The 20,034-nt window shown below is 49.3% G+C and overlaps 1 protein-coding gene across 2 annotated transcripts in view; it reads right to left on the minus strand.

Annotated features, from left to right (window-relative positions):
- The window catches only part of AP3D1 (adaptor related protein complex 3 subunit delta 1), a 48,886-nt gene that overhangs the window by 19,776 nt on the left and 9,076 nt on the right, over positions 1-20,034 (minus strand). Inside the window, exons 2-9 of one of the 2 annotated variants that reach the window (XM_080673743.1) lie at positions 11,606-11,701; positions 10,792-10,872; positions 8,626-8,706; positions 6,268-6,375; positions 4,407-4,536; positions 2,565-2,704; positions 2,318-2,391; positions 370-419 (exon numbers count right to left, since the gene is read on the minus strand). In XM_080673743.1, coding sequence (XP_080529869.1) covers positions 370-419; positions 2,318-2,391; positions 2,565-2,704; positions 4,407-4,536; positions 6,268-6,375; positions 8,626-8,706; positions 10,792-10,872; positions 11,606-11,701 — 760 coding nt within the window. The remainder of the gene's footprint in view (positions 1-369; positions 420-2,317; positions 2,392-2,564; positions 2,705-4,406; positions 4,537-6,267; positions 6,376-8,625; positions 8,707-10,791; positions 10,873-11,605; positions 11,702-20,034) is intronic. The other variant, XM_080673744.1, reaches the window with a different exon arrangement.

The following is a 20,034-nucleotide window of genomic DNA, read 5'->3' on the forward strand; positions in this document are numbered from 1 at the left end:
GTACCTACAGAGTGCGACTGTAATGGATGGGACAAAAATAGCAGGATTGGACACTGGAGGCCGGTGAGGGCAGTGGACTCTGGCTGTGACACTTCCCATGGGGCTGGGAGTGGTTCAGAGATGGACTAAACATATAGCACTGAGACCAGGTGGGAATCGGGTGGAGAAGGTTGGGAATCTGCAACTCCAGGTGACCTTGTATACACTGGTGGGGGCTGGGGATGGCCATCAGGGACCAGCCCGTCCCAGGCCCCATCACCAGGATGGGCACTCTCTTGTCCCACCTGAGACCCCATGAAGTGGTAGTGGGGTAGGGCCTCCAACTAAGGACAGCCATCTGTTTCAGAACCAGGTAACTGTGGTTCTTACCTGCGATGACAGTGTTCACACATTCGTAGAGAAGGGACATGGCAGATGTGCTGGAGGAGGAACAAAGAGACGTGAGAACAGTGATGTGCTATTCTGAGAGACACAAGTAGACCCCAGTGCACTGCATCTGAAAAAATATGGTCATGTCAGCAATGGGTCCATGACAGCTAAAGTCGGAAAGTCACATCGGATATGGCTTCACCCTTTGGCCCAATCCCCCCACTCTCCCTGCTCCAAGGTGGGGCTAGGGTGGGTGTTCTGGCTCTTTTCCATGCTCCTGGCATCTGGTATCTCTGCCTGGTCAGTGAGGCCCAGAGGCTGCTCTCTCACCTCAGTCATCAGAATGCTCTGAAGGACAAGAGCATCCCATCCACTCACCACAGGCAACCTGCAACACTCCCTCCACAGGAGCCTATTCCCTTAATCTTCCAACTGTGCAACATCCATGAGGGAAAGTCAAATTCCCCACTTGCTCTGGCAGCACAAAGACAATTCTACCAGTCAGAACACCACTGCCGGTTCTACTGATGGAGGAGCCTGAGGGGCAGGCAGACATGGCCACACACAGGCAGGCAGATCACAGAAGTCCATGGCCCTAACATCTCCGCCCCCGCCCAGGGTACCTAGGGAAATGTGAGCACAGCACAGACCTACAACTAAGGTGGAGACCAAGTACATCTACTCAGCTGATATTCTCACAAGTGATGCTCTCCAGCTTAATCACCCAAACCCCAGAGTATAGAGGCCGCATGTTCCAGGAGCAGGGACATTCAGAGCCAGTCCACATACCCAGTCACAAAACTAATGGCTCCTTGCTAATCTCTGAAAACCACAGCTATGATGTAAACTCCATGATTGGTTATTTATATAAAACCCCAAAAGTCCCACGCCCAGACACCTGTTGTACCTAATTATCTTGGAACACCTAATTGGTTTATGCACTAGTAGCCCAAAGCCCAGGGGATGTCTTGAGGCCTGGACCTCATGGGGAGGAGCATGTGGCTATGATGAGCATGGGGAAAAGGCATCCAGCACCAGCAGAGGGAGCCACAAGCTATGGATTGCTGACAGCCCAAACGGGGTATGCAGGGCCAATCAGAAACAGAATCTGACATTGTCCTGCACTAGAGATTGGGAGTTGCAGCAGATCTACCTAATACATAGACACAAACCCAAAAAGGCAGCCAAATGGGGAGACAAAAAACAACCCCCAAATGAAAGAGCATGGAGACCCTGACTACCACCAACTGGATCCCTGTAAGATCAGAGGGCTCCTCATCAATAAGGGGGGCAGGGATCTTTAGCAGGCTGACCATTCAGTGTGCAGGGACCCTGCTTATTTATGCCTGGCATTGAGCCCATCCATCACCTGTGGGAACAGCTCAAACCCAAACCCCTTGGAGCCCTCACCACTATCACTTCCCAGAGAAAATGACCTCATGGCTCCAGTTCCTCCTGCTGCCCTCATCCACCTCACTGGGGGACCCTGGCAGCAGATCTACTGAACTACCTGCCATTTGGCCCCCACGATTCAACTGCAGGCATCTTAAGTGGCATGGCAGATCTTAAAACACGATCTGACAACAGACAAACTAACAACAACACGGTCATTTAAGGCCTTCACCATGATTGCCAAAGTCCACTATGAGCAAGAGGCTGAGTGAGTACCTTTCTTCATTTTCCTTTGTTTGTGTTGTTTTAAAAACAGAATGAGGGAAAGCCAGCCCAGCCTGGTCCCAGGAGGGGCAGCAGGTACCGAGGCACAGTTTTTCATCTGCAGCAAAGGCACAATGTGTGTGTTTGCTTTTCCATCCCAAGACTTTCCTTGGGTTTACCCGTCCCACATGTCGACAGTCTCCCAGGGAGCACAGGCTTGCCCACAGCAGGTGTGCCAAGGACAGGTGTGTGTGTGTGTGTGTGGTACTGGGGACAGGCCCCCGAGGCTTACCTGTGGATCAGGTTGGTGAGAGGCTCGATCAGCTTCTTGCCCAACCTTGGCTCCAAGGGGGTCAGAGCACCAAACTAGGGGATGAGAGGCCCAGGTCACAGGCAGCAAGAGCAGGATAGGCACATTTGGGATTCCACACGACCATGCTGACCAACTCCAACCCCCACCCCCTCCCAGCACTGAGAGTTCCCAGGACACCCCCATGGTCTTTCCACACACGAGAAGAAGGAAAGTTGGGAACACTTACGAGTTTGATGATTTTAATGAGGACCCAATTGTTTGTCGAGGAGGTCATCAGCTTGAAGAATAGTGGGGCCAGGGAAAGGTAGTTTTTGGGGTTGCGTCTGGCCAGCTCACAGATGACATTGACTGCCGCCGACTGGACCCCTGTGAGATCAGAGGGGTTGAGCATATGTGAGGAGCAGATGGCCCCTTCCCAAAATCCAGCTCCCCCTCCCAACGTGTGGGAATATAATGAAGGCCATCTGTACTGGCCAGCTCCGCAATCGAGGAAGGGCCAAAAAGAAACTGCACTCGAATGTGACCCGGGCTGTAAATAGCTGGCATTTTTATCTCACAGCTCATGCACGAGCACGTCTACCCTGCATGCCGTTTGCTCTGTTTTCTGTACTCTATACAACCCTGTGCTGCAAAAGCTTGTGTTGTGGAGACTTCACCAGTTGGCTACCCACAGTGCATACACAAGTTCTAATAAACTCATGTCTTTCTCAGCCAGTCCTCCAGGTTATTTCTTCAGGACCGGCAAACAATACGTTGAGGCCTTCTTGGATCTTGGCACTTTACATAAAGGAGGTCCTCATCACTAAGGGATGGGGTCCTCAGCAGGCTGACCATTCTGTGTGCAGGGTTCCTGCTTATGCCTGGCACTGCACCCATCACCTATGGGCAATGCTCAAAACCCCAATCCCTTGGGGCTCTGACCACCATTGCTCCCAGAGGAGAGGACCCAAGGCTGTGAGGTGGGTCCCCGTAGGATCAAAGTAATCCCTGGAACAAGATGCCCACCACACGAAGTGACTGTACTCCCCTCCACCTGACGGCAACCACTCTCGCCCCTAGACCACCATGTCTGCTGCCTTGGCTGCTATTTCTCCAGCCAGAACTTTCTACACCTATAATTCTCTGTGATGCACAGCAGATTCCCTGAGAAGAATCAGAACCCACAGTGGATTTAGAAAGGCTAGTTTGCACCTGCTCAGCCCAGACACGGAAGGAGTGAGAAAGTGATGGGAGGAATGAGGGCTGGAATAAGCCCCCCGGTGTAGGATGGGAGTTGAGGCATTGTAATAAACGCATGACTATTAATATGCAGACAGACAGGCCCCTGACCAGGGTGTTGGTGTCTGCTGAGGGTCTAGGAGATTGAATCCCCAGCAGCATGAGCACACTGAGTGTCCCAACCTCGGTTTCTAAATCCCACACCAATAAATGGGACTAGGGCTGCTTGAAGACATGGTGGATTCCAGGGCTGAACCTGCCTCTTGTGCCGGAAAATAAACAGGTACAGGGAGGATGGGTTTGCAGAACAGGGTTCCCGGGACCTAGTGTCCTCAACTCCTTCCTCACAACACCCTCCACCAGGTTCTAGATCAGGGGTGGGCAAACTTTTTTTTTTTTTTTTTAAATATATTTTATTGATATTTCACAGAGAGAGGAAGGGAGAGGGATAGAGTGCTAGAAACATCGATCAGCTGCCTCCTGCACACCTCCCACTGAGGATGTGCCCGCAACCAAGGTACATGCCCTTGACCGGAATCGAACCTGGGACCTTTCAGACCGCAGGCCGACGCTCTATCCACTGAGCCAAACCGGTTTCGGCTGGGCCAACTTTTTGACTCGAGGGCCACAATGGGTTCTTAAACTGGACCGGAGGGCCGGAACAAAAGCATGGATGGAGTGTTTGTGTGAACTAATATAAATTCAAAGTAAAGGAGCAGAGGGGAGAGCAAGAGAACCGGATAGAACAGCCGGATCCGGCCCGTGGGCCGTAGTTTGCCCAAGGCTGTTCTAGATACTGGAAAAATGCCACAACCCAGTACAATCCTCATCTTATCTCAAATCAACAAACCAGGGTCAGGGTCCTCCAGCTTCTCTTTCAGGCGGGGGAAGGCAGGGCGCAGAGACTCAGGGTACTTCAGGAACACCTTGTACATGATCAGCACAGCCTTCTTCCGGATGTACGGCTTGGTGTGTGACATCTGTGGGAGCAGAGGGCCATCAGGCTTCTCTCAGCACTACATCCTGTGCACCTACCCTGTACACCTGCACTGCTCACCTTCCATACTGCACTGCTCACCTTCCACACCTCCTACCCATGACTTACCTCCCCACACCTGCCCTGCTCACCTGTTGTGCACATCTCTGTGCTCACCTCCCACACCCACTACTCATGTCTCACCTTCCCACACCTGCATGTTCACCTCTCACACTGCCTTGCTCACGTCCTACGCCTGCCCGTGCCTCACCTCCATTTCCCAAAGGAAAACCCTCTCTCTAGCTTCCAACTTTCAAGCCCCACCAAGCCCAGGTATCACACAATAGTGTGCTAGGTGGGATGAAAACCTGTCTACCTGTGTCCATGACCCTAGGCTTGACCTCCAGAGTCCGAGACCCTCTCCATGGACTCACTGAGAAGCTAGTGGGGAGATTGGGGCAGAGAAGGTGAAAAGAACTTCACAATGGAAAGAGAGCCTGCCCATCAATGTTGGCCTCAGGTTATCCAGGCTGCCAAGACTTGTCCCTAGACCAGGATGCTGAGGAACGTTTCCAGATTCCCCTCACCTGGGCCTCAGTCTGCTCTGTGCCTCCACATTCCATAGCCCTGGAGCTCTGTCCTCCTCGGACTATGTTCCTGCCATGAAGGCCTCTTGGCCAGGTGGGCACACTCATCACCTGTCAAGGCCCCAGGGAGCCACCCCCTAAGAAAGCTGTCCCAGACCCCCATGACCTGGTACCAACGTGCACCATAAGCAACTCACTAACACCCCTCTGTGGGATCATATCACCTAGTCTGAGTCATCACACTTTCTAAAAGCACCAAATAGTCAGTATTTTTGGCTTGATGGGCCAAAGATTTCTGTCCAACTACTTGGTTCTGCCTCTGAGCTCTGAACCCACTATAGATACCAAGTAAATGAATGGCAGGGTCACGTACAGATACAAGGATTTACAACAGATGGCTGTAGTGTGCTGGCCCCTGATCTAAAACCTGACTGCACTGACAGTCCTTGAGGTCATGAGCTGAGGCCTGCCCACCAGCAAGCACAGCAAACAGGCTGACTGTGTAAGGCCAGAATTACCTTTTGATCATGTGGCATTAACACGATCAAAAGAAGTGTGTGTGCGCGCACGCGTGCACACACACACACACACACACACACACGCAGTTGGTGAACTAGTGCACAGTTAGTGTCTCTGAGGGCCATGATTTCTAGGAGGCCATCCATATTTAGAATGAACTTCCAGATGCCCCAGAGATCAGAACTAGTTGGGGTTATGCCTTTCAGATCAAATAAACTGTGAGAAGTCAAATTGTAAACAGACAGAAACAAATGGCCTTAGGGGTGGAGAAGGAAGAAGATAACCCTGACCACACTGCTTGTTGAGACAACCGATACCATCACCTATACCTCAATAAGAGAGTAACTGTCAGGTCACACACCTGATCTCAAGGGTGAAGACCCTCAGCTAGACCACACCTGCCAGTGATACACCCCTTCCCCAAGCAGAACTATTTCAAAGGAGGTGAAGTAAGAATTTGAGAATGATAGTGGCCACCAGATGATGAAGATGAAGACAGTGACTTGGTTTCCCCCTCTCATCCCAGGGATCCAGACCTATTTCCATATGCCTGAGTGTTCTTAGTGTGACAATTTAGCCTCAGTTTTCCAGGCATCCATGAGTTTCAAATTGCACACTCACAAACTCACCAATGTCATGATGTCGTTGGCCAAGTCTCTGGCAAGATCTGGGGTAACAAAACAGGACAGTCCAGTCAGTGCAACACCAGTGTCGTACTGGCTGGGGCTGCTCAGGTCCTGGAAAGAAAGGAAGAAGGGTTAGGGGCAGGCGCCAATCATGCATCACCCAGGTCCCCGCTGTGCCCCCGCCATCCCAAGGAGTAACACACTGCAGCCAGTTCCTGTCATTGAGAGAAGACCTGGAATAGATATAAGAGGAGGGTTGCACCTCACTCCTGACACAGCCCCATGTCTCAGGGATGCGACTAGGGCTGAGCTCCCTGCCTGTGAACCCAGGGCAGAGGAGATGGTGTGGCCAGCCAGTCCCACCCACCCACTGGGAGCCCCTCTACCTCCATTGGGGTGTCTCCCCTTCAACAGCCAGGAATCATTCCTCTGGGCCCCTCCTCAAAGCAGAAAGTTAGACCTATGCCTCATCCTCGAGGTGAACAGGAAAACCAGCCACAAAGAAGAACACATACCTAACCCCATGTCCCCACAATGTCACTCACCTGCTGCCCTCAATCTCTAGTTCTAAGACCAACCGCAGAAGTACCTCATGTTAACATTAGGCAAGTATTCTTTTTATATCACAAACTTATTTTTGTGGAGACATTTTCTAAGGAACCTCTCAAAACATTTTATACGTGCATATGTGGTAAAAAAAAACAAAAAACAATACTGATGCATTTTAAGAGTTCAGCTTCTAGACTATGCTAATAATATGAAAATTACTGGCTTTTAAAATCCACTCCAACCAAGGCTGATGAGATAAAAACACAGCAGAACTCACAGTACAGAACTCGGTCCCTGACTGGCGGACTTTCCATCTCAGAGTGATTCACAAAGGGCCAAGCAGAGGGTGGACACTATGGAGAAATGCCACGAGGCTTCTCAAAAATGGAGGATTGGGAAGAGGACACTGGTGGGCAGGTCTGTAGCAGTCGTGCTCAAAAGTCTCAGGTTCATTTAAAATGGCATGCACAGGGACTGCCAACATTGGGGATGTGAATGGAGAGGAATGGCAGTGGCAGACAGGGCCGGGGCTGCATAAAGAGAGGACCCTGTGAGTGAAGCTGAGATGACAACAGGCAGAGGGGGCAGTGGTGGTGGTTAAAGTCACCAGCCCAGATGTTACTATATCATCTGCTTTATTACGAGGACATTCTCAGGCTTGGGCCATCTCTCCAACAGAGCAAATCTAGGTGACCTGTCTCTAACACATCTTAATGTGAATCAGTGACAAATCTCTGTCTAAATCAAGGTGGTAAGGTTGTGCAGAGAGGGCCAGCAGGAAAACCAAAACTGGGCCTCAGCAGGTGGGCTGGTGTTGGGTACCCAGAGCCCCTCCACCCTCCTGCAACCCTCCCATTTACTGTCCCAACATCCTACACCCAAAGTGCTTCTACAGTCCTTCCCCTCCTCTCCAAGGCCACTACCAGTTAAGCTTGCCCCTCATCACCCCATGGCATCTGATACCCAGCACTGCTGCGCAACCTGGCCCACAACCACGCATCTCACCCCACACCCCAAGCCCTCAAGAACTGCAAGCGTAGCAGTTAAGATCTCAGACCCACATCTTATCCATGCCAACACCAGTACCTAGCTAGTGCCAGCACAGCCAACCTGCCTGCTCACAGTGTTCACCCAAGAGCCCATTCCTAGGTCACCATGTGGGATGACCAGAGCTCATGAGTGAGGACATTGTGGCTTGGACCAGAGTCACTGAGAGCCTGGGGCTACTGCCTCCAATGTGTGGCTTGGGGTCAGGAAAGGATGACACCCCCTCTGACCACAGGAAACAAAAGATGTTCAAAGTACTGGGGCCAAGGAGGACATTTTTTCAGTCAATGGCCTTCAAAGCCCATTTCAAAACAAACTTACACATAACTGAAATATAAACATAGTATGACGCAAAAGACATACTGGGAAACCAGCATACTGGGAAGGGCATGCAACCTCAACACAGGCACTCCTGCAAGAGGGACAGGACTGGAGAGAAGAGTGACCATGAAAGGAGCCCTCCAATGCCAAGAAATAAAAAGAAGAGGGCAGTCCAGCAAGCTTCCACCTCTCCCTCTTGCCCAGGCAAAAAGGCAGACCTGCTCTGCCATGTGTGGGTGTGTCTTGGGAATGATGTGACCAAGGGCAGAAGACTCTGCTCGATAAGAGAACTGTGACTGTGAGATCTCGCTGACCTTAGTGCTTTCTATTCACATGTAAGTGACAGAAAAACCAGAGCTGGAGAACAGACATTCATGTAGGGACCCAAAGGAACCCAGCCACAGAGCCAAGGAGACCATGGGGCCTACAGGAAGGGCAGCCTACCTTGCGAATCTGGTTTGTAGTCAGCATGATGACATCGGTCCCTTCGTGAAAGCACTGGGAAGCAGCAAGGTAGCCAATGCGCTGTTGAATTGAACAAAAGAAGGCATCAGAGATGATACAAGGGGACCATGCAGTATTCCTAGAGGCTCCCAGCCCTTCGCCTGATCTTGGCACCAAGCAGCCCTCAGCCTGGGGGTCACAGGTGGGTGGGCACAGGGAAGTCATTCAAAAACCAAGCTGGGAGTCTTTAAAACTCCAGAGGGAGTATATGGTCTTTGAAATACAATGCTCCTTTAAGGTTTGCCAAACCATGGAGTCCTGTTACTAATGATACCTTTTCACTTGTCAGCCAGGAATTGCTTTTATGATCTCATGCAGTAAGTTATCCTAAGCACTGGTTTTCTTAGGATTCAAATCTCTCAGCTAGGCTGATGCAGCTACCTTGTCACACTCACACATGTATATGATGCTTTAAGACACATGCAGAGCACCACCACAATTTTGGCAAGTGTAGCATTTCATTTCAAGAGAAGCCAGCAGGCAGGACGACCATGTCCTTTAGAGGGAACCTAGGCTTGATCACAGCAGAGACTCACAGGCAGGGCCCCAGGGTTGGAAACACTGCTTGGTTGGTGTGCATTGTCATCGAAAACTGAGCCAAACCAGGAAAATTCCAGAATACCCACAAATGTGCCAGGGTGTGAAAAATAGTTTTTCAGAATATGTACTAATACAGGAGGCATGTTTATATTACAACTAGAGCCTGGTGCACGGATTTGTGCACCGGTGGGGTCCCTTAGCATGGCCTGAGGAGATGGGGCGGGGGATCGGGCTGAAACTGGCATCCTACATACCCCAAGGGATATAGTAGTGCGCAAAGCAGGTGGCCGGGGAGGAGCCACTACAGCTCATCTTGGCCCCGTTCATCCCAGTCAGCCGAGCGTCTGCCCCCCCTTCCTCCCCCCCACATCTCCTGGTCTGCCACACCCAGCTATAGAGAAGTGGGTCCCTGGGACAGAGCTCCCACGGCCTCACTAGGGGTGCAGACTGAGGCTCGGAGAAGTGGGTGAGTGCTCGAGAGGTGCCTGGGGCGGACTGGAGAGTTGTGGTAGCTGCACACCGTCCTGCAAGTCCTGGGGGTGGCTCCAGTCTGATAGGAGGAGGTGGGTGCTAGGGACGAAGTTCATGGTCTCTTTTTTCCCTCCCTCCATCCCTCAGTCCTGGCTGCCCAGGCAGGAGGCAACCAGAGGGGTTGATGGGGGTCAGGGGCCCTGCGCCTCTGGAGTGGTGGAATTTGGGCTGATGGCCCAGTCTCCCAATGCTAACTGCAGCTCAGACCCACTTGCTTGCGATCTTTCACAGATTCAATTGCCTGTTTCCTTTTTCATCTGCCCAAGTTGACTGCCCCCCGATGGTCAGTGCATGTTACCGACCAGTCGCTTAGGCTTTTATATATATAGATATCAAGTGAGAAGAAAATAGTGTCCCAAATTACTCACGAGTAGTATCCCTCAGAAAATGACTGAGAGCACAGGACAATGTGATGAGTGATGGCCTCTGGGTGACATAATCAGTGCTTGTTTTCTTGAAGAGTAATGAATTCATTTTAATTTGTATTTAAAAATATATAACCAGCCTGGCTGGCATGGCTCAGTAGTTGAGCATCAACCTATGAACCAGGAGGTCAGGGTTCGATTCCCAGTCAGGGCACATGACAGGGCTGCAGGCTCAATCCTCAGTGGGGTGTATGCAAGAGGCAGCCCATCATTGAATCTCTCTCATCATTGATGTTTCTATCTCTCTCCCTCTCCCTTCCTCTCTGAAATCAGTAAATGTATATATATATATATATATATATATACACACACATACACACACACACACACACACACACATATATAAAGTCAATCTTATAAACCCATAATTTCACTTAAAATTGATATTATGTAAATAGCATTAATAATCTGACAAAATCTGGAAATGTGATGTTTGAATGGCTAGTTTGACTGAAAGAGGTAACTACTTTTTTATTTTGTTTTTTCACAGTGCAACCTCTGTCCATAGGATGGACCTCAGGAATGCCCAGGGGACTTCCCCTTCTCCACCAGGGACCTGCTTTGCCCAAGTCCCCATCACCACAGGGTTCAGGCTCCAAAGCAAGCTCACCTTGAACGTGAACTTGGAGGCACTCATCACTTCTATGATGTTGAAGGCAGCCCAGCTGATGTCGTATCCCAACATTTGCAACTGTTGGGAGAGAAACAGTGACTCACAAGCCTAAACCCTAACATCCAGCATCCCAGCTCTCAGAAGGACACATGCCACTCGCACTCTGAACATGCAGGCTTACCCAACACACAACCCGGGCATTTCATTTTTCCTGACCAGTTAAATCTTCATATTAAAGACTACAGGGACGGATTAGTAACAAACACTATAGGATGATGAACGTATGTAGCTGAAATCCTAGCATCCTGTGTATTGGTTAAAATCCTCTACAATGATATTCATGAAACCTACATGACTCTGACTAAGAAAGAGGTGGGGGGGCAGGGGGGGGTGCATGGCCCAGGCTCCCACACCAAGCAGGGACCACAGCCAGATAAGGTACACTGCAGAAAACCCACCCAGGATGGTCCAGAGCTCCACCCACCAGGCTCCTCAGCATGGCCTGAAGGGGAGCGAGGCCAGATGGGTCCGGGGCTGCACCATGCTCTGTGCACCTGATAATCATTGCTCACCCCTCCCTTGACTCTTAAGAATTAGCCTTGTATGCTGGAGGCCAGTGCCTGGAGCTGATGGCATCAATCAATGTTTGGCAGGTGGACAAGTGATGGACAGACAGAAAAATGGATGGACAGACAGAGAAATGGATGGTGGACAGAGAGATGGAGGAATAGATGGCTTGATGTTGGAGTTGATAATAGCACCAGGGGTGCAGGACAAGGGCACTGTGCAGAAGCGCCGCCTGAGCACTCACATACGTCAGCTTGCAGACGGCATTTGCTTTGACTGCGATGTTGTCCTGCTTCAGCTCTTGCTTAATTTCATCAATGCACTGAGAGATATACTTTGCCTAAAAGGAAAAAAAATTTTGAGAAATTATGAGTGCCTGGCTAAAATAGTTACAAATAATTATTTCAGAAAGAAGCCAGACCCAAAACAAAAACCCACAGAGCATTTGATTTATGTGAAAAGCCACATAGTATTTCATTTATGTGAAAAGTCCACAGCAGGCAAATCCAGAGAGACAGGTCCTAAAACTGGTTTTGTGATAGTGGCACGACTGTGATATACTAAAAACCACTGAATTTTAAAAAGCCATTTCATTTTGGTAAATATTTTTTTTTTTTATCTTCACTGGAGGACATGCTGAGGGAGGGAGAGAGGGAGAAAAGGATAGAAAGAGAAGAGAGAGAAACATCAATCAGTTGTCTTCTATATTTGCCCTGATCAGGGATCAAAACCACAACCCAGGCATATACCTTGACCAGGATTGAACCGGCAACCTTTCGGTGCACAGGATGACACTCAACCTACTGAGCCACTCAGGCTGGGCTTTTTAAATTTTTTAAAAATTTACTGATTTTAGACAGAGAGAGGAAGGGAGAAGGCGAGGGCCGGGGGGGAGAAAAAGAGAGAGAGAGACAGGGAGGGAGAGGGAAAGAAAGAAACATTGACTTGTTCTACTTATTTATTAATTCATTAGTTGCTTTTTGTATGTGCCCTGACTGGGGACCTGAAACCTTGAAGTATGAGGATGATGCTCTAACCAGCTGAGCTACACTGCCAGGGCCTAAAAAACCATTTCATTTGGATAGAATGCCTGTGATTCCTTCACCATCCTCCTCCTGAGGGCAGGGAGGGCCAGGGGAGTGCCAATGGAACAAGAGTGGTTGGTGAGGGGGAGAATGGGCCAGGCCCTGCAGCCTCCCAGGAACAGTGTTAAGGCGCACAAAGCATAGTAGGCCAGATTGTATCGGGGCTGTGACCAGCATGGAGGTACAGATAAGGAGCCAGGCTGGGGGAAGATTGGCTGTGAGAAGACACCTCCTTCCCTTAGGAACCCAGGAATCCAGTTGCTCCCAAGGAACGGGGCATCAACCACACTCAGCCAGCTCCTCCCTGCCAAGCTCTCCAGTCCCCTCTAAGCATGTCACATCAGGACAGCCTCTCCTAAAGCAGCACAGGCTTGACTAAGCATCTCTGTCTGTGGCTTCCTTGCCTCTCTCTGAGCATGATGTCAGGATCATCCAAGCTGCAGCAAGCATCAGTGCTTCATTCCAGTTCTACCATGTGCATGTGGATAACACTGTTTCTATCCATTCCCCCGTGGACACTTGGATTTTTCTCACTTTTTGCCTCTTGTGAATAGTGCTATTATGGTCATTTGTGTACAGGTGTTAGTGTGCATGTATGTTTTCAGTTCTTTTGGGTTTCCTTGCTAACTCAGAACATCTCCTAAAACACCATTCAAAAAGGTTAGACCTGCCCCTAGCTGGTTTGGCTCAGTGGATAGAGGGATAGAGCGTCGGCCTGCAGACCAAAGGGTCCCAGGTTCAATTCCAGTCAAGGGCACGTACCTTAATTGCAGGTTCCTCCCCAGCCCCAGCCCTGGTCAGGGCTCATGCAAGAGGCAACCAATCGATGTGCTTCTCTCACATCAATGTTTTTGTCTTTCCCTCTCTCTTTCACTCTCCCTAAAAATCAATGGAAAAATATCCTCAGGTGAGGATTAATAAAAAACAAAAACCAACAAACAAAAACACACACAAAAGTTAGACCTGAAGCAATACCAATCCACAAGGTCCAGAGCAACTGATGTACCCACTGGGAGAGGCATGGCACAGCCTCCTATCACCCCAGGAGATACGCCAGGGCAGCCCCAAACAGAACTGAAACCTGCTGCCAGGCAAGGAGCAGTCACCATGGGTCAGAATGGGTCTGTCCAGCACTCCATGAAGTATGAGGAGCCCCCGTCAGCAACAATAGCTTGTCCAGCTGGCGGCAGGATTCCATGTTCCCCTGCTGCACCACCTAGAGAGCCTGCCTCCCAGAGACAGGGCAGAAAGCACGCAAAGCAATAGCAGATAGCGGGCTCCTGTTCCACATGTCCCGCATGTTACCACGCATGCTCCAGGCTCAGTTCTTCGAGGGTAGCCCTAGGGACACCCACCATTCACATGCCACCCTGGACCACACTCTCAGACCCTCAGCCACCAGCAGTCTCACAGGGCAAAGAACTACTCAAGTGCCCTCAGCCACAGAATATTTTATGAATATTTTATGATCAAGAGTTGGTACAATGGAACAACTGTCACCATATCCTTCCAATGGGCTTCAGATTACTAAATCCTGCTCAGGGGACCTCAGCTCCCTGTCCCTCTACACAAATGACTCCTTCCTGCCCCCTGGATCAGGATTATTAATGATTTAAAAGGGAAAGAATAAGACGACAATCACAAGTGTTGGAGAAATCAGCCACACACAGTGAATGGGGAGTGAATAGTGCAGACATTAATAGAAGACAATGTAGCTCCTCAAAAGGGTGAACACAGTGCCCACTCTCAGGTAGACCCCTAAGAACACTGAAACAGGTGCTCAAACATACACTGGCACCTGGATATACAACCTGTGACAGCCCCAAAGCAGAAACAACCCAAATATTCACTGGCTGATAATACACAATGTGGTTCACCTGCCTATGGCAGCTTTCAGGAGGGCTGGGCAGGGTCCACTTCCGGTAATGTCTGAGCAGTTCCCACCATACTAAGGCCCCTACAAATACTGTTTACAACAACTATCCAGACACACTGGAGTACAAGCAAAAGCACTGCAGAATGTCCTGTTCTTCATAGCTTTTATATTTCCTTATTTTTAACATACTTTTTATTGATTTCAGAGAGGAAGGGAGAAGGAGAGATAGAAACATCAATGAGAGAGAGTCACTGATCGGCTGCCTCCTGCACACTCCACATTGGGGATCGAGCCCGCAACCCAGGCAATGTGCCCCGACCAGGGATCGAACTGTGACCTCCTGGCTCATAGGCCAATGTTCAACCACTGAGCCACAGCAGTGGGGCTGTAGCTTTTACCTTGAGTGCCAAGCCAAAGCTAGAAAAATAAAACATTTCACAGACCTTGTGCCCCTGTAAGAGCGGCAGAGTTGTAGTTTCAGCCCAGGCCCCAGATGAATTAACTGCCCACTAAACAAACCCTTCTCCCCACAGAATAAATAATCCTCAGAGAATACAACAGAATCCAGTCTCTACAATGTCCAGAATACAATCCAAAATTATTCAAAATAAGAAACAGGAAAACTCAACAAGAACCAATGAAGACTGGCCCTGAGAGAACCAGGATAATGAAATTCACACACAGATTTCAGTTCAGCAACAGTAACAATGCTCTCATGAAACACAAATGCACTCACAATGAATAAAGAGAGTAAATCTCAGCAGAGGAAGTGACAGAAAATAACCAAATGGGTGGACCATTTGAACCTGAAGTAGCTCTGTTGTTCAGGGACCTATCACGCATGGCCAGGATGCTCCTAAATCTCCTTCAGACGCCTGTCTTTACCCCAGAACCTAGAAGGCAGAGAAGGAACCCTAGGGCCAAGACCCTCCACATCAGCCATGGACCAGCACCCCTAGAGCGCAAGCCTGAAGCTCCAAGGAGGTGCATAAGACCACTGCCCTCCACCCCCACCCCCACATGTTGGCAGGCACCTCCTTAGGCACTTCCTTCCTTTGAGCTGGTCACCAGAGACATCTGGTTGGTTCTGAATGAGATCCAAAATCTTCAGAAGAGCACATACCTAATGTTAAGGAAGAACTCCCTCAGCCCCCTGGCAAGAGAAATATGTGTCAATACATGCTGTGGACTTCAATTGGCAAGCCCAGGCCCTTTTGGCCTTACAAGAGGCAACAGAAGCACTTCTAATACATCTCTGAGGGTGTCTATCTCCTCTCTCTACATGCTGGCCATGTTACTCTCTTCCCAAAGGATATGCAGCTGGCCAGAAGGACCTGAGGCTTCAGGAAGGACTCCGTTAAGCTGCCACCTGCCCTTGGATGATACCAGGGACTGTCTGGAGCCAGGATCAGATCCATGAAGCCCGAGGTGTTGTGTGGACTTGCTCTGAGTAGGGTGTGCATGTTGCTTTTGTAATTGTTTTTTGTGTTTTATTTTAAGGAGCAGACTGCAATGGCTTTCCTCGGCAATAGAGGTTAATGTGTAAGAAAATCAACACAGGCTCTAGCTGGTTTGGCTCAGTGAATAAAGCATTGGCCTGCGGACTGAAGGGTCCCAGGTTCGATTCCAGTCAAGGGCACATGCCCAGGGTGCGGGCTCAATCCCCAGTAGGGGGCGTGCAAGAGGCAGCCAGTCAATGATTCTCATCATTGATGTTTCTCTCTCTCTCTCCAAAATCAATTTAAAAAATCTATATATAAAAGTCTAATATGCAAAGTGCCCCCTCAGAAGTTCGATCACTCACTATGATGTGCACTGACCACCAGGGGGTGGCGCGGAACGAAGGAAGGCCCCGGCCGGCAGCCAGAAGGCCCCAATTGGTCCTGATCGCTGGCCAGGCCTAGGGACCCAACCTGTGCAAAAATTGTGTGCACTGGGCCTCTAGTGTTTGTGTGTGTGTGTACACACACACACACACATATATACTAGGGGCCCAGTGCATGAAATTCATGCATGGGGGGGGGGCAGGGGGATCCCTGGGATCAGGCCTAAACCGGCAGTCGGACATCCCTCTCACAATCCAGGACCGCTGGCTCCTAACTGCTCACCTGCCTGCCTGCTTGACTGCCCCTAACTGCTCCGCCTGCCAGCCTGGTCGCTCCCCAACTGCCCCCCTACCACCGGCCTGGTCTCCCCCAACTGCCCCCCCTCTGCCGGCCTCGTTGCCCCCAAGTGCCCCCCCCACCAGCCTGGCTGCCCCTTACTGTCCCTCCTGCCAACCTTGTCGCCCCCAACTTCTCCCCCTGCCGGCCTGGTTGCCCCCAACTACCCCCCCTGCCAGCCTGATCGCCCCCAACTGCCCTCCCTGCTGGCCTGGTCACCCCACGCAGCCTGCTGTTCAGTCATTTGGTTGTCCCTCACTAACCCCCCTGCCGGCCTTGTCGCCCCACACAGCCTGCTGTTCAGTCGTTTGGTCGTTCCTCACTAACCCCCCCCTGCCGGCCTTGTCACCCCACACAGCCTGCTGTTCAGTCGTTACTGTGACAGCATCCCGGACAATTTGCATATTCCTCTATTATTTATATATATACACACACACTGAGTGGCCAGATTATTATGATCTCTGAATGCATAATAATCTGGCCACTCAGTGTATATATGTATATGTATATGTGTGTGTGTGTGTGTGTGTGTGTGTGTGTGTATATACACACACACACATTAGAGGCCCAGTGCATAAATGGGGTCCGCCAGCCTGGCCAGGGTGAGGGGACATGAGTGGTTGGCCGGCCAGCCTGCCTGCTGGTCGAACTCCTGGTCGAGGGAACAATTTGCATATTAGCCTTTAATTATATAGAATACACACTGTGTGGCCAGATTATTATGCGTTCAGAGATCATAATTATCTGGCCACTCAGTGTATACTAGAAGCCGATGCACAAAGATTCGTGCCAGAATGGGCCTTCCTTTCCCTGGCTACTGGCACCACCTTCGCTCTGGCCAGAGCTGCCTTTCTGCCTTCCTACGCTGCCCAGAGACCCATAGCGGCTGGGGGTGATGCGGAATGCCTGCGTCCCGCCCCGCCCCCTTGGTGCCTGCGTATGCAAATTAACCCGCCATCTTTGGTGGGTTAATTTGCATACTCACTCCTGACTGGCTGGTGGGCATTGCGAAGGTATGGTCAATTAGCATGTTACTCTTTTATTAGGTAGATAATCAACACGATTCCAGAGGCCTGAGAATTATTTTCAGATAGAGATTTCCAAGGTTGACTTCAGCTTGTAAATTATTCATATGACTTCTTAGTGATTTTGAAAACATCAGATTTGCTGATATTTGCTTATTATTTTAAATTTTCCCATACCATTGAAATTTCTTACCATATGTGCATTTACTTCTACTTAACATATAAGGGGAAAAACAAGAGAAGAGCACTTCGGTCAGCTGCATGGAAGAGCCTGGCATATCTACCATACAAACCTCTGTCCTTCAGATGAACTCCATTACGGTAGTGGCAGCAACAAGCACCTATGTGGACTGAGCCTGTCAACAAATTATAGCTTTTCAAAAACTCAATTGGGGTGAAAATTGAAAATTTTCTAAGGTTTGATGTTCTGGTTCTTAGTAAATTTCTATCAAAATCATTCAGAAATTCTAACTTGTAGAACTTTATTATTTGTAAATCATAGATATAGCATAGTTTAGAACTTTAGAATCTTTCATTCCAGGATTTTACTGTATTGACAGGTATTTTTGCATCTTCTGTGTGAAGAGATGCTAGAGAGCAAAATGGAGATGAAAGAGTTAGAAAATTTAAAGGTGGAACCACAGAAGTCACCCAGTCACAGAAAAAATGTTGTTTTTTGGGGAGGAGATTAAACAGAGCCCTCAGGGACAATGTCAAAAGGTGAAATATATGGCTAACTGGGGTCACAGGAATGGAAAGGATGAGACAGAGAAAGTATCTGAAAAAATAATGGCTGAAACTTTCTGAAATTTGGTGAAAGACATACACATACAGGTTCAAGAAGCTCACCACCCCCGACAGGAAATAGAAAAGAAAACCACACCTAGACATATCATGGTCAAACTGCCAAAAACTGAAGATAAAGAGAAAATCTTAAAAGTAGCCAGAGGAAAATGACATGGTACATACAGAAAATAAATTTCTGCCAATTTTTTAAAAATGTATTTATTGATTTCAGAGAGGAAGAGACAGAAACATCAATAACGTAAGAGAATCATTGACCGGCTGCCTCCTGCATACCCCACACTGGGGATCAAGCCCGCAACCCGGGCATGTGCCCTGACCGGGAATCAAACCATAACCTGGCTCATAGATCAATGCTCAACCACTGAGCCTCGCTGGCCGGGCAATTTCTGCCAATTTCTCATTAGAAACAATGGAGGCCACAAGAACAGTAGAAAACACTGTTGACCCAGAATTCTCTATCCAAGATTATATCCCCTTTGGCAGAACAGAGCCCGATTACATCTATCCCTGCACCTCAGAACACTCACAAGGAAGAAAGAGACCCAAAGAAAGTGGCTGATGTTCAGAAAGAATCTGCCTGAACCTTATCTACCTAATAAAAGAGTAACATGCTAATTGACTGTACCTTTGCGATGCCCACCAGCCAATCAGGAGTGAGTATGCAAATTAACCCACCAAAGATGGCAGGTTGATTTGCATACGCAGGCGCCGAGCGGCCAGGGGCGGGGAGGAACTCTTGCGAACTCCTGGTCGCCATGGCGATGACGCAGGCATTCCACACCACCCAAGCCGCTCCGGGCCTCTGGGCAGCGTGGGAAGGTAGAAAGGCAGCTCCGGCCAGAGCGAAGGCGGTGCTGGCAGCCAGGGGAAGGAAGGGCCATTCTTGCATGAATCTTCGTCAGGCTTCTAGTTTTTAGGTATAAAAGAGGTACACAGGATCATGGTTCCTCCAAACGGGGAAAGATAGGAAAAGGTAATAAGATACAGAAAATAGTCCTGGCCTATTGGTTAGAGCAGTGGTCAGCAAACTCATTAGTCAAAAGAGTGGCAAACCGCGGCTCGCGAGCCGCATGTGGCTCGCAAGCCACAGTTTGCCGACCACTGGGTTAGAGCATTGGTCTGTGCACTGAATGGTTGCAGGTTCATTCCCCGTCCCCAGTTGGAGCACGTGAGGGAAGCAACCAGTCAATGTCTCTCTAACATCAATGTTTCTCTCTCTCTCTCTCTCTCTTTCCCTCCCCCCTCTTCCACTCTCTGAAAAAAGCAATGGGAAAAATATCAAGCCCTAGCCAGTTTGGCTCAGTGGATAGTTTTGGCCTGCAGACTGAAGGGTCCTAGGTTCGATCCCGGTCAAGAGCACATGCCTGGGTTGTGGGCTCAATTCCTAATAGGAGGTGTGCAGGAAGCACCAATCAATGATTCTCTCTCCTCATCGATGGTTCTATCTCTCTCCCTTTCCCTTCCTCTCTGAAATCAATAAAAACGTATTTTTTAAAAAAAGAAAGAAAAAATATCAAGTAAGGATTAACAAAAAATAAATGAAAGAGGAAAAATAACCTGCTTTATACTCACTTAAGAGTGCTAAACATTTATCTAAAAGTTATGTAAAGCTAAAGTGAAGAATGTGGGAAGAAATTATATTAATCTTTTATTTCTATACAGCACTGTTGACAGAAAGAAAAATATTACTCCTCCTCTTACAAGAAGAAAAAAGTTGG

The sequence above is a fragment of the Plecotus auritus genome (assembly GCF_963455305.1).
Source record: "Plecotus auritus genome assembly, chromosome: 6".
Classification (NCBI taxonomy): Eukaryota; Metazoa; Chordata; class Mammalia; order Chiroptera; family Vespertilionidae; genus Plecotus; species Plecotus auritus.